Raw genomic sequence first — 13,686 nt, 5'->3', positions numbered from 1 at the left:
CCTAACATGCCTAAACTATTCAAACAGTTCAGTACGGTGATTAAACAAGATGTCCATTTTATGAAACACATTACAAAGAACGGAGTCAAAATATCAACTACATTATTATTACCTTACATGACTACATGAACTGCAGTATTGCACCACGCAGTTTTATCGAGACTGTTTTATATAGAGCATCGAGTATAGGTATAGTTTTTGTCTTTTCTAATGTTTTCTATCCTTTCATGAAAACTGTCAATATTCCGAGCTGCAAACCCTGTGAACTTTCATTATACATTAATGTCAGATAGGGTGATGCCATTTGGCACGATTTGATATCTGTCCTGCCCAGTGGAGTTTTAAAATTTTTTGCCAACGTCGTAGTTACTTCTAAAGGCAGTTATTATCATAGGTTGGGCAACATAAGTGTGGTAGTGCATTGTGATTCTTGACAGTATATGAAATAATAAATTATACGCTTGAATTCATGAAATGGAGATTTTTTTCTCTCTCCCTGCAATATACCCTTTAAAACTTCCTGCTACCTAGAATGTGGATTGTATCCAAAATACAAAGTTAATGTTGTATCTTGTTACACATTACAAAATTGTCAAGGTGACCCTTGTCATGAAATCTCGAGCTGTTTATTGTGTCAATAGAAGAGCACGTGTTAACTAAAAGCATGTTTTGTAGAATAAGAAAACTGTTTTATAATTTCGATAACAGTTTTGGTCATTCTTATGTATTACACTATATCTATGATGAAAAAAGAATGGGCACAGTGTTTGAGGAAACGTATAGATAGTCAAAGTTCTTCCAATTTTCTCGGAGTTCTAGAGGTATTCAACTCAAAAAGATCAAGAAGATGTTCTGTTTTCTCAGAAACAGAAATGATATTGATTGTACTGGCAATTTGGCAATGAGTCTGCCGTAGGCAGCTAATGCATTATATTCAGCAACAATATTACAATACGTGTTGAGCTCCATCATATATTTGTAATATTCCATATTCTCATGATTGAAAGTGGGGTCATGTTAATTAACCTCATCCGACCGATGCATTTTTACGACCCCATTTTGTTTTGCTCTTAAATATATTTCCGGTGGTCCGTTTTGTAATTAGTGTACATATTCTGTTACGGTAATCTATGGAGAGTATTTTGCTAAGTTCTGGTGTCCATAAGTAAAGCTAATTATCATAATCTATGCATAAAATGAAGAGAAGCATCGTTTTGCTCTAAAAATCTACAATAATCCCCTTGTTCCATCAGTTTCAATGCCCTATAATGTCAATTAACAATAATATCGTTCCAAAAAATACTGATAGCAAACGAATGGTATTAAATAAGGAATATTAGTATTTTGTTGAAAATAAAGAATGTATTATTGTTTATGCATAATTATCTGCCGCCAAGAAACACACATGCTTATACCCTTGTCAATTTCCATCACAAAGAATTTCCTGTTTTTTTTGTTGCGTTTTCTGTCAATATATTGTTCAATTAATCTATCAGAGATATTACATGTATAACATGCTTTGAGTGTGAAAAATTAATATAAATTTGTCTCGTACGTTTGTGAAGGTTGGACATCCAGGTAACCAATATTTAAGGAGAATTCAAACTCTACAATTGGATAAGAATTCGGAGATTTATTTCCGGACGTGTTTCGAGTGACATCCATCACTCTTCTATTCCTATGGTAAGAAAACACCATAGGAACATCTATTGTCCTTCGGTTGGGGGGAGGGCGGGGTCTCAGGTACCGGAGAGTTCTACGCGGTTCATTTTAGTGACGCTGAAGAAGAGTGATGGATGTCACTCGAAACGTCCGGAAATAAATCTCCGAATTTTTATCCAGTTGTAGAGTTTGAATTTCTCCTTATATAAATTTGTCTCAGTATCATAATTTATGCAAAATGAATAAAATCCACATTTTACACTAAAATACTATATTTTTTTAAAAAGTCGGTATCTAACTTTTGTGCAAAACTATAACTTATTTTAACAATAACAATGATAACAACTGTCTGTTATCGGAGAGGAATTTCTTTCGTTTTACGTAACAAGCAATACAAAATCATCGCTCATCATACAAACTTTAGATTATAACTCCTACAAAAATGAACCAATCTCTGTAAAGATTTTCTCAGAAGTTGTAAAACATGTACACAAACTCATAAAAAAAATTTTTTTCTCCGGCGAAAAATGTTGATTTGGCCCACATCATTGATACACGCTTGGGGTCCAAACGGACCCCATATGGTCGGGTGAGGGTAAAGAAATATTGGGATGATCTTGAAAGTTATTACTAAATGATTTTCCGTCTTTATACTTCTAGTTCGTAACCTTATCAACTTCATTACCCACATGCTTCGAGCCAAAGAAACTGTCGTTGTAATTGGCAACCACTGAGAGATCTATAAAAGCAGTGTCCTCAGAAAGGTTCGACATTACAAAACTATGGAGTAATCTTCAGAATACATTTTGCAGTATATGTGTTGTCTCAGTAAAATTATTCTCCTCTAGATTTGGGCGAAGCATTGGCCTTGATCTTTTAGTAATTATTCAATTGTAACGAAGGCGGGAGGTCTGTCTTCGAGCCACTATGCAGTTACAGGATTAGAAATGTTCCTTTCTTTAGTTGGTTGATTTTGCATTCATCAAAGTTGGTCTTTTGGAAAATCACATATGCCTTTGGGGTTGAAAACTTGAAAGTTTAAAAAAGTGTAGCAAAAAGGATTACCTTAAATGGTGCATATACAGTGCCGTTTTATAGGACATCATAAGCAACACAATACCGACCAGCGGCTGAACAAACAAGATGGATCGCACTAGAAAATCAACGGGAAAACAACCAAGGAAAAAAGCCTTGAATCAAAGGGGAAAACACGTCGAAGAAAATGGCTGGACAGAGGCTACTCTGAGGGCCCGAATGGAGAAAACAAGCTCTTCGAAGGAACTCGATCTGTCGCACAAGATCCTTAAACAAATACCACCTGAAGTATTTAGTATCAACGAGATAGAAATCCTGGATGTGTCAGATAACCCCCTTGGCTCCATACCGGTAAACATAGCCAATCTCTCCAAGCTACGGGAGATGAGAGCAGCTGGCTGTGGCATCAGAGAAGTCAGCGGAAACATTTGGAGATGCACCCACCTGGCCAAAGTAGACCTGTCGCGGAACCCTTGTATCACCACACTTCCGGTGACAATGAAGCAACTGCACTCCTTGAAACACGTTGTTTTGAGCAGTTGTGAGCTGAAATCGCTTCCCAAGAATTTGACTCTCCTGGCCGTGATCGAGACACTTGACTTATCAAACAACGAGCTGTCAACACTCCCTCCTGACATTTCAGGGATGAAGCGACTTAAAGTTCTAATCCTCAGCGATAACGCATTTGAAGGCATCCCTGAATCGGTCGAGTATTTAAGCCATCTTAACCGCTTAGAAGTGAAGAGAAACAAGATGAACAACAGTCGGGGTGACCGGAAGATAAATGCCCCCGCAACCTTGAAGACCCTTGACATGGAGGGCAACTACTCCTTAAAGTCGCTGCCATCAGGGCTTGAAAAGCTTAAGAACTTGGAGGAACTGGACATCAGCTACTGTGGGATTGAGACACTAACGGACACTATCGGGAAGATGACTTCAATACGGCGAATTCATCTTGCAGGCAACAAGCTTCGCACGCTTCCAGCAAACTTCGGAAACCTCCTCCGCCTGGAAACCCTCGATCTGGAGGGGAACCGTCGTCTGTCCAGTTTGCCGCTCTCGCTGTATCACCTGAGGAAGAATCTTCAAAACAAACAGACAGGGACAAGCATCGGTCTCATCCTGGACGACTGCCCGGCTCTAGCGCTTCCCGAGTCGGAAGTTGCCCAGGGAAATATGGTCTCCGTACTCGAAGAGCTCCTGTCAGAGGATATCATAGAAAAGGCCTCGGTCATCGTGGCTGCGGCAGTTGTGGAAGACACAATAATCGAAGGCCTGACAGAGAACATGGTCGCCGTGACGGAAGGACGTGTTTGGGACGACCTCATGACGGATGTCACAAGCGTTGCAATCGCTGACAAGGAATGTTCGGAGGACATATTTTCAACCATGTTGAAAGAGGTTATGCCAGGCCTTGTGCAGGAAGCAGTCGTAGAAACTGTAAACGAAGAAAGGGCCATGATTATCATGACAGACGAGTTGTTGGAAGAAATGACAAGATTAATGACAGAAGAAGTTGCCACAAATGCTATGCAAGCAGATTCTGTGGCATGGGAAGTGATGCATGAGCTTGTAGAAGAAATCTCTAATTCAATTGCTGACGAACAGGCCAGAAATAGAGTACAAGTAGATGAGATGACATGGAAAGTGATGGAGGAAATGTTGGAGGAAGCCAAGACAACGTTGACGAATGACGTGGCTACAGATGCTGTGCAGATAGATGCTGCGGCGTGGAAAGTAATGGAAGAAATAGTAGAGGAAGCGACAGCAATGTTGATTGAGTCAGTGGCGACAAACGCTGTCCAGGTGGATGCTACCGTACGGGCTTTGATGGATGAAATGTTGGAGGAGGCCAATACAACGTTGGCAAATGAAGTGGCCACAGATGTTGTTCAGATAGATGATGTGGCGTGGAAAATAATGGCAGACATGGTGGAGGAAGCGACGGTGATCTTGACAAAGGCATTTGTGACAAACGCTGTGAAAGTTGATGCTGTTGCGTGGGAAGAACTGCGAAATCTTTTAAGAGAAGAGCTCACGGTAATGATAGAAGAAGTTGCCAGACACTCAGTCCATGTTGATGATGCGACATGGCGGGTGATGGAAGAGATGTTGGAAGAAGTGAAGACAACGATGACAGAAGAAGTGACTACAGACGCTGTGCGGGTAGATGATGTTGCGTGGGAACTGATGGAGGAAATGTTCAAAGAGGCGACGGCAACGCTGGCAAATGACGTGTCGACAGACGCTCTACAGGTAGATGCCGCCGCAAGAAAATTGATGAAAAAGATCTTGAAGGAAGTCACCGATGTGACGACCAAGTCAATTGCTTTGGACGAGAGTGAAGAATGGCGTCTAGCGATGGAAGTGATGGAAGAAATCTTGAAAGAATTCTCAGAGACAATTATAACTATGTCGGTCGCTCTAGAAGTGGATGAAGAAGTCCGATTTGGCCAAACTATTCCGGACGAGTACGACACACAGTTTAGGTGAGTGTTTAAAATTGTACCCTTTTAGAAAACAAAACAAAGGGTAACAAAGAAATTGATATGTATCTTGTATTTTTTCGAAGCAACACAATTTGCACAGAGCATTTCTTAGCCCCATACAAAGTGTATTGGCTATTAAAAAAAAGACAAACCATTAAAAGTATGCATCGTTTCTTCTTCAACAGCCATAACATTTTAGCAGCCACAGACGACATGCAGTACGTGGACCTCCCGGCAGGCGGCAGGTTGAGCGTCCCTCCAGGGGCTACTGATGAAGATATATCCGTCATCACAGCAGTGCTGAACCCACACGGGTACGACCAGACAATCAAGCTACAAGCCCACGAGCTACTAGTCAGCGACATCATAGAGATGAGACCGGCGGGGATGGAATTCTCCAAACCCGTCAAGCTGAAGATCCCGCACTCTTTACCCAAGTTCCACTGTGAAAAGGAGTTCGTCGTCAAGACGACTGACAACTTAGGATGGTCATGGACGACTCTGGACACAGTAAGCCAACAAGAACAAGTAAGTGATGCCTGCCTTCATGTTTGTTTGATGTCGTTGCTTTATCAAAGGAGACTTTGGTTTACACAAGTGTCAAATTACGTGGAAGCCTTATCGTCTCCAGTTTCTGTTAATAAAAGGTTGACAGGCCCTGTGTCATTTGTAAACACAGATAGATTTTCATGTTCATATTGCTTTAATGTTTGGATACAATTTATTTGTGAACACATGTTAAGTTTGCGTGTATGTCTTAACCTCAAAGGTAACACATTTGGTTTGCACTTCTCCAGGGACAGTGGTTCGTCACGGTAGAAGTCAATCATTTCTCAGAGTTTGTGGTCGTTGCGAGGCCACGAGAACACTGCCAGAGGGTGGAGAGGGGGAAACCATCAACCATAAAGTCATCAAAACAAACAGACGTTGAGATATCCTTCCCTAGAGACTGTGTCCCGTACGACAGAGACATATCGTTTCAGGTGCGGGAAAAATTGTACAACATAATGCACTGTTGTCAATTGATATCAAGCAAAAATCGTTATGAATAAAAAGATAAACATCAACATCGCTAGATATCGCATGAATATGCTATTCACTGTATCTAACGTGTACTTTTTTTATTGTAACGAAGGTTCTCCCCGTGAATGCCGACACCCTGACGTGTGCGGCCATGGGAGAGGACGAAGTCAGTGGGATCGACAGTATAAGTCACATTGTCCAGTTCTGCGGTGGCAGCAACCAGTTCCTCGCCAGTCCTGTCACCATAGTGCTGCCACTCTCACCAGGAGACCGGGACAGCCGAGTTCGCGTCCTGAGCCGTGATTGGAGAGGACACTGGGAAGACGTCACCAGTTCCGTGGACGACATCGTCCTGCAGGGGTCAAAGGTGGCTTTCAAAACCGACCAACTCAAAGCTGGGTACGTGGGTAGAGTCACCAGAGGTTTATAGAGAGATTCAGAAACTCTGATGTCAAATTCTGTACCTATCTTTTCATCTTGTCAAAGTTATCAAAAAAGTTTCGTAAAAGTAGGGCTTGTAATGGAATGATCCCAGTCTTTTGCATTATAAATTAAGTATTGCACCATCCAAGGAATAAGTAAAAAGATAATTGGAAAGAAGAACATAACTATTGTCTAGCCTGATAGCAACGCCTAGATATAAACTTGAAAGTAACAAGAGGAAATCAAAGCAAGACATACATTTCTTTCAGCTTCACTGTTCTTCGCTGCGACAACCTGGAGGATCCTACCAGGATGGTCAACATGGTGGTGAAGAACATCCGGGCCAGAGAAGTCAGAATCCTCATCTTTAAGAAGTGGAGGGAACCTCGAGAAAATGGAGTGATGTCTGCCCGGATAGAGTGTGTGCTTAGTCAGAGGGTGGAAGACCGCATCGTCTACGCTGAACAGGTGGAAGGATTCGAGCGTCAGGTAAGAGACGAAACTTGTAAGCAAAGAGAGCTAATCTTAAGCTTGCACCCCCTAATGTTACAAGAGAATTGTATTATATTAGAACGTCAGCTAATTGACGCAATACAGTTATTCTAACCAAATGTAGAATCACTTGTTGGTGATCAGTGTCCACCTTGTTCCCACAGGTAGGCACACCCACCCCTCCCATTGTCATGATGGAAGGAGAAGAAATCTGCGTCATATTCGAAGGCAGCATCCGTCCGGTTGAGAACGACTGCGGAGTCAACTACACCTTTTACTGTGAGAGGCCGCGAGTGTTGGAGTTCGACGCCAAGCTGGTGAACAAGGGCAAAGGTGCAACCTCAAGGGTGGAGCTGTACCCTGGACGGTTGGAAAACCTTTATCCTTGGGCAAGAAGAAGGAAAGTACGTGGGCCGACGATTCAGAAGAAGCCACCAACACCGCCTCCTAAGAAACAAACACCACTACCTCCTCCTAAATTAGAAAAACCGAAACCACCGCCTCCACAGAAAGTACAATCACCGCCACCGCCTCCACAGAAAGTCGAACCACCCCCTCCACCTTCGAGGCCCAAACCACTGATGACTGCTGAAATAACTCCACCCACGGTAAATAACATTAAACATAACTCCACACACGGTAAGTAACATCACACATAACTTCACCCACGGTTAGCAACATTAGACATAACTGATCCAAACTGATAAGTAATCAGTCTAGTAAGCTAATGTATATTCAGTCAAACCTGATGTATATTCAATCTAAGCTGATGTTTAATCAGTCCAAGCTGATGTGAATTTAGTCAGCCCTACAGCATCAAGCTTCATTCGCTAGTCACAGTTACTGCACAAATTTCGGCAAGTAGGTATGCAATACCTATGGAAGCACTGATTTTTTGATCATTTAGAACATTTAAACACTTTTCCTCGCCACCCCCCTCCCAGGCAATCATCTGTGACTACTGGTTGGCGTGTCAGCGTTTCAAGAACACTTTTGAAATAGGAGGTGAGAAAATATGTTTCGTTCAGTATCATTGTTCTTCTTTGTTCTTCTTCTTTTGTTCAGTATTCTTGCACTTTCATGCACTTCCGTCAATGCATCATTTGAATTTTTAGATAGTTATACAGTTTATACATCAACTCAGTAGCTATGAGAAAAAAACGTATCCATCTCGTCTGTACTGCAGTGAGTGACGCACTGTTGTATTTACTTCTGTTTCAGACCACTACCTCTCTCCTACCCACGACAAGTGTTTCTGCCAGGCATGTCATGGAGGCAGGGGTGACCAGGGTTCGTGTTGCCGGGGAAACCCACAGAAGACGTACGCGAGACCTGTTGGATGGAGCAGGTTCGGTCTCAGGTAAGGAGAGCATGGTCGTATATTTTTGTATCACGTACGTCGGATAGTAATAATGATAGAGGGATAGTATCTGTAGCTGCAGTACAAATAAGGACATTTTGTTACTCACTATGATCGTATTCCCACCATATTGCAAGGTATTTTGTACCGTGGCTAATTAACCAGAAATGGATATAGATATCTACTTTACACAAGGCGTATCATAAACGCATCGTACACATTTCACCATACAGTGTCAATCCAGCGTTCTCAGACGAGCAGCTGAGAGTGTTCACAGCCTGGCATCGTGCGTACCACGGGACCAGTCCGACTGCCGTGAAGCAAATCCTTCAGACCAGCTCACAGCTGCTCATGCCAGGTGACGTCACTTTACTACATTTTGTACTCTTGTTCATGAGCCTCTCAGTCGATTTAGTCATTTTTGTAGCAATGATAAATAAACCCTATACTCGACTAGTTTAGCCGGTATAACTTGGCTATGAGACTCGAATCCTATTGTTGCGGCCAGAGGTGGTCGGAGAGCAGTAGGCATTATCTTATGTCCATGTTATCACATCTTACAATTGTATGTCTTGTCTCGTGCTATGTAGTGTTTATTACGTTATGCCGCGGCCGTATGTTTCTACATATATATCTATCTGAAGTGACAAGGAAAGAATGTACCGCATATTTGCGATATTAGGATAACCTTAGGATATTAGGATAACCTTTTTGTACTTTGAAAAAATAGATTCTGCCTCACAATTTCTCAACTATTTTCTACCTCTTAGGAGACGTCACGTTGGGAGGTCACAAGCTTGGACCTGGGAAGGGCAAAGGGTTTGACTCCGTTCAGGTGTTTGTGTCACCGAGCATAAGATATTCAGGGCAGGATCTTTATGCCGAACCGATCAGGTAAGCAATAATGTGAATAATCTTCAGGCATTATTATCACAAGGCATACAAGGTTGTAATATCAACAACCGTCTCTGATAATCCCAAATCATAATACGGTTCAAAGCTATAAAAATTACAACTGTTCCCGATGAGCGCTAAATACCTGGACATCGATACAATGTTTTTATGGGAGGGGTTCCTGTAAATTTTCAAAATCTGTCAATGACTACTTTGCGAAAAGGCGGTAGCTAGTGCTCAATAAATGCATGTTTACGCTTATACCATATAGTTTTTTTGAACATTTTGGAACAGCAAATATGCTATTTATGGCTAAGTTGTTACGCGTCGACTTATCAAATATATTTGACAAGCACAGCACGTTCATCATCATCATCATCAGTCGACGAGCTTTCGCTACGACGGGGTTATACCGCCCCTTACGGGGTGACATACCCTTTCGTTGGCTGTCATGCGCCAGTTCTCCCGTCCGGGTGAAAGGTGTAAATCACCGAGTGGCTGATACGAGACGGAGGTTCGCCAGGCCTCCATCCGGGTGATTTGTAGTGAATCACAAACTCCAGACAGAAGGATTTGGACCATCGCACACCGGGGCATGTCCCTACTCTTTTTCGAAGGATGTGGTGGGTTCTTTTACGTGCGCGGGGTGTGGCTCTCCCCAAACACGGTACCTCCATTTAACGTCCTATCCGAGGGACCCTAGATGAGCTAGGTACTCATTTACACCTGAGTGAAGTGAGGAAAGTCGTGTCAAGAGCCTTTCCCAAGGGCACAACGTCCGGGCGCAAGTTCGGACATGTCTCTGGGCATAACCTGGGATTAGATCCCGGGTCCCATTGTTTGACAGCCGCGCGCTCTACCAAGTGCGCCACATGACGCCACGCCAGCACGTTAAAACCCTTCTGTGTCAGTGATTTGTAAAATGATGACAGTAACCTACATGAAAAATAGAGATATTGTTTTGCAAATAAAATTGCTGGATGTATTTTTATACTATTTGGTTTGTGGTCATGGAATTAGTAGCTCAAGGTCAAGTTTGAATCTTGCGAGTTTCATTCATATTTCAGAAGAACGTTCGGTTTTTGTAAATAAGTCAGAAATAAGTGTTGTCACCTTAGGCCTCCTAGCAGTTTGTTATGGAACTGCAGGAGAGTTTTTATTAACATCCTTGAGAGAGTGAGTATAAACTAACAACGAAAGAATTTCAATGATATTCAGCATGCAGGTAGCTTAGACATCGAAGTACACAATTGAATTCAAATTCCGCAAATTTGGACTTCATTTGCAAAGTTAATGAGGGATTCTATGGTTCCATAGCAGAATTTGATACATGCAACTTATATAGATTACAGCATGTAGACCATTAACAGGCACCAACCATGCAAGTATGGGCTAAATGTGCTCACATAATGCAAAATTTAAATTTAAATTGGGCGGAGCTTCCATGTAAGACAGCATTATTCCTAATGCTTAGGTCACATTTCCACAGCGGGGCCCGGTCGGGCAGCTTGCGGGAACGAAAAGTATAACATAAAATGCATCAAAGGACACAAAACGTAAGAAATTTACTCCTAGCTAGAAGTTGTGTATTTTCTTGATATGCATATTTCATTTTTCGTTTTCGAAAACATCCCGACCGGGCCCCGGGTAGGAAATGTGACCCTAGCATTAGCGGTAAATGATAGAAATTTTGTGTTCTTCATATTTAATTTTTAACTCATGAAAACACTCCTCTACCTCACATTGTCTTACAGGTTCCAAGACAAGCATGACGGGAAGACGTACACAGCCCGTGTCGCCTTCCAGGTGTGTGTCCGGCCGGGCAGCTACCAGGTCATGCAGGAGACGATGGGCTTCACCCGCCGTGGTCAAACTGTCGACCCGCTCTTCAGCAACAGCGAGTTGGAGTGGTACACAAAGGAAAGAGGGGTGCACGCACTCTACGGGCTTTTGGTCAGGTTAGAGCCCGAGTAAACACTTCTCAATGGGCAACACTACCAAAAATCTTTTTTCTTATTCACTCTTATTTTTCTTGTTTTCTTATATTGGGAAAGATTTTCTTATACAAAGAAAAACAAGAAAATTCAAGAAACCTTCTCGGAAGTCTTTTCGATGTCAATTCTATCTTATACAAAGAATTTTATTCTATTTTTTTCTTAAGTTAAGAAAATATTTCTACTCAATTCTAGCATTATCTTTTCCAATAAGAATTTTCTAGAAAAATAAGAAAAATTAGCTTTCTCTGCCTTACTGTAAGATTCATTTTTGTTTGGTCAAATGTTTTATTCTTACAGATTCTTTCCTTAAGTTTTCTTATCTTGAAAATTTGATTCTACTAGAATGATTTTCTTAAGATTTCTTGAAATTAAGAAAGTTCAGGAAAAAATCTTGGATGCAATTCTTGTTTGTGCTTAAAAGACGGATTCTTGAATACAGAATAATATTCTTACTGACAGAAAAAAATATTTGTAGAAAGAAAAAAAAAAAAACATTTTTTGGTAGTGAACGGCCTGCTTTAAGCCGTAACATGTAACGGCACATGTATAATACAACCAGTATATTTCAAACACCCGCATTAAAGTAAACTGTAAGGTACCCAGCATTTTCTCGTACTGCCTTAAACACGAATAAGTACTTCAGATCTGTTTAGATTGATTTAAGTACGAACAAGCTCGAGCGGCGGTGACTGACAGACGTAGACAAAAACGGACTGACTCTGTAGACAACGAAGTTTATATACCGTACGTATATGGATGTTTCTTTCTTTATCTAGTCTTTTTGAAAATAACACTATAACGTACAATGCTATATCGGTCACATTTGAAGGCTCAAAAGTACAGAATTCTATGTTCCGTCTCTCTTTATACAATAGAAAAAAATCTCAGTCTCAGCATAAATAAAAATGCAATGTTTCATCTCATTTAGAAATTTACTTGATATCTCTCTCTACACATTAAAAAAGTTCACGGTCATCTGCCACACTGAAATATAAAACGATTCTTAACGATATGGCATCATATCGTATGTAGGATGTTTCCTATCTGGTTGGCTGTTGCCCAAAAAGCAAAAAAAAGAAGAAAACTAACCTCAAAATACAAACATCTCCAATCAGTAATACGCAGTATACATTTCCTTTTAACAAAATCCAACGATACATATCCTGGATCTAGATCAAACATTGACATGTGCCTAGCTTCATAATCTTTGAAGGTTGTATATTACAACATCGATATGGAGAAGAATCTGAGACACTGGGAAAAGGGAACTTCCAGGTAAATCTGCTGTCTCCAGGTACGGCCCTTACTCACAGCCACAGGTCTACCAAAATGGCTAAATGAGAAAATGCCTAACGTCATAATACATCCGGATATCCTTTCGGGCATTTGGCCGAATTAGTTTATAGTCACATTCTATTGCATAGAAATTTGCCACCTTGGTAACATCAGTGAAATACACAACAATACAACGGATTTCCGTTTTAATCATGTATGTGCTGCATCGAATAGAGGTACTAGGTATTGGATAACGAGACCAGTAGGTAATTCTTTATTTCATGTATATTTCTATTGAAGACTGCGTGTGATAAATCTATTCTCATTACCCTAACTACAATAGAAATTTCTCTGTCAGTCATACATACATTTCTTGTTTTTCGTGACCGAAAATATTTTCTGTGAACTCTGCTGGAACAATATTTGTCAATTAAATGTTCTATTGAATATTCAGTTTTTATGTCTTAAAGAAAAAGGATGCAGCCACGGTATCCTGTTAACTCAATTCTATGCAGCAGTAGACAATAGCTTTTATTGATATGCATAACTTAAATGTGTAAATCATTTGTGATTTTGCATGACTTGAATTTGCACATGTGTACTGATTAAGAGTTTATTTCTAGAGGCTGGACTTTTTTTCATTTCTAGTACCTCTAACAGCATTCATGTTGAGGCTGTCTGTATATTCTAAGGAGTTACATGAAATGTAATGTTACAATAACTTTACCAGGGAGTCTAAAATGACTTTTTTTGATGGTAAGGCCATGTCGATTTGATTAAATACATGACATCCGCGCGCGAATCAATTTTCGTCCGTTTCCAAAAAAAAGTGTCAACCTTTCTGTAAATCGTGCAAAGCAGCTTAAAGATAAGCAATCATATGCCGTAAATTCCAGAGAGATATTTCGGAAAGTGGATACTGATGTCTAGAATGCCAAAGATCTGAAGGACCAAAAATGAAAGATTTTTGGTATACCATTCTCTGCGTGTTTGGCCACTTGTTCAACCTTCCTGACCACGTAGATTTCATGATGAA

The 13,686-nt window shown here is 40.9% G+C and overlaps 2 protein-coding genes across 2 annotated transcripts; both read left to right on the top strand.

Annotated features, from left to right (window-relative positions):
• The first annotated feature begins 2,916 nt into the window (after positions 1-2,916).
• On the top strand, positions 2,917-4,723 carry LOC136439567 (leucine-rich repeat-containing protein 40-like). Its single transcript, XM_066434987.1, has 2 exons — positions 2,917-4,644; positions 4,706-4,723. Exons 1-2 carry the CDS (start codon positions 2,917-2,919, stop codon positions 4,721-4,723), a joined length of 1,746 nt encoding a protein of 581 aa, XP_066291084.1.
• Positions 4,684-11,735, top strand: LOC136440937 (uncharacterized). The gene is made up of 11 exons (XM_066437133.1): positions 4,684-5,186; positions 5,372-5,714; positions 5,984-6,169; positions 6,322-6,608; positions 6,902-7,121; positions 7,289-7,732; positions 8,069-8,129; positions 8,346-8,484; positions 8,718-8,842; positions 9,255-9,378; positions 11,133-11,735. Exons 1-11 carry the CDS (start codon positions 4,741-4,743, stop codon positions 11,350-11,352), a joined length of 2,595 nt encoding a protein of 864 aa, XP_066293230.1. The 5' UTR covers positions 4,684-4,740; the 3' UTR covers positions 11,353-11,735.
• The last annotated feature ends 1,951 nt before the right edge of the window (positions 11,736-13,686 follow it).

The sequence above is a fragment of the Branchiostoma lanceolatum genome, chromosome 8 (assembly GCF_035083965.1).
Source record: "Branchiostoma lanceolatum isolate klBraLanc5 chromosome 8, klBraLanc5.hap2, whole genome shotgun sequence".
NCBI lineage: Eukaryota > Metazoa > Chordata > Leptocardii > Amphioxiformes > Branchiostomatidae > Branchiostoma > Branchiostoma lanceolatum.
The sequence above is the reverse complement of the archived record's forward strand: the minus strand, read 5'-3'. Positions and strand labels throughout refer to the sequence as shown.

Excerpts from the sequence above, each read along its gene's own strand:
- LOC136439567 (XM_066434987.1), top strand. The coding sequence starts at position 2,917 with ATGGAGAAAACAAGCTCTTCGAAGGAACTCGATCTGTCGCACAAGATC.
- LOC136440937 (XM_066437133.1), top strand. The coding sequence starts at position 4,741 with ATGATAGAAGAAGTTGCCAGACACTCAGTCCATGTTGATGATGCGACA. Across the intron at positions 6,170-6,321 it reads ACAGAGACATATCGTTTCAG|GTTCTCCCCGTGAATGCCGA; the intron begins GTGCGGGAAAAA and ends ATTGTAACGAAG. Across the intron at positions 9,379-11,132 it reads CTTTATGCCGAACCGATCAG|GTTCCAAGACAAGCATGACG; the intron begins GTAAGCAATAAT and ends ATTGTCTTACAG.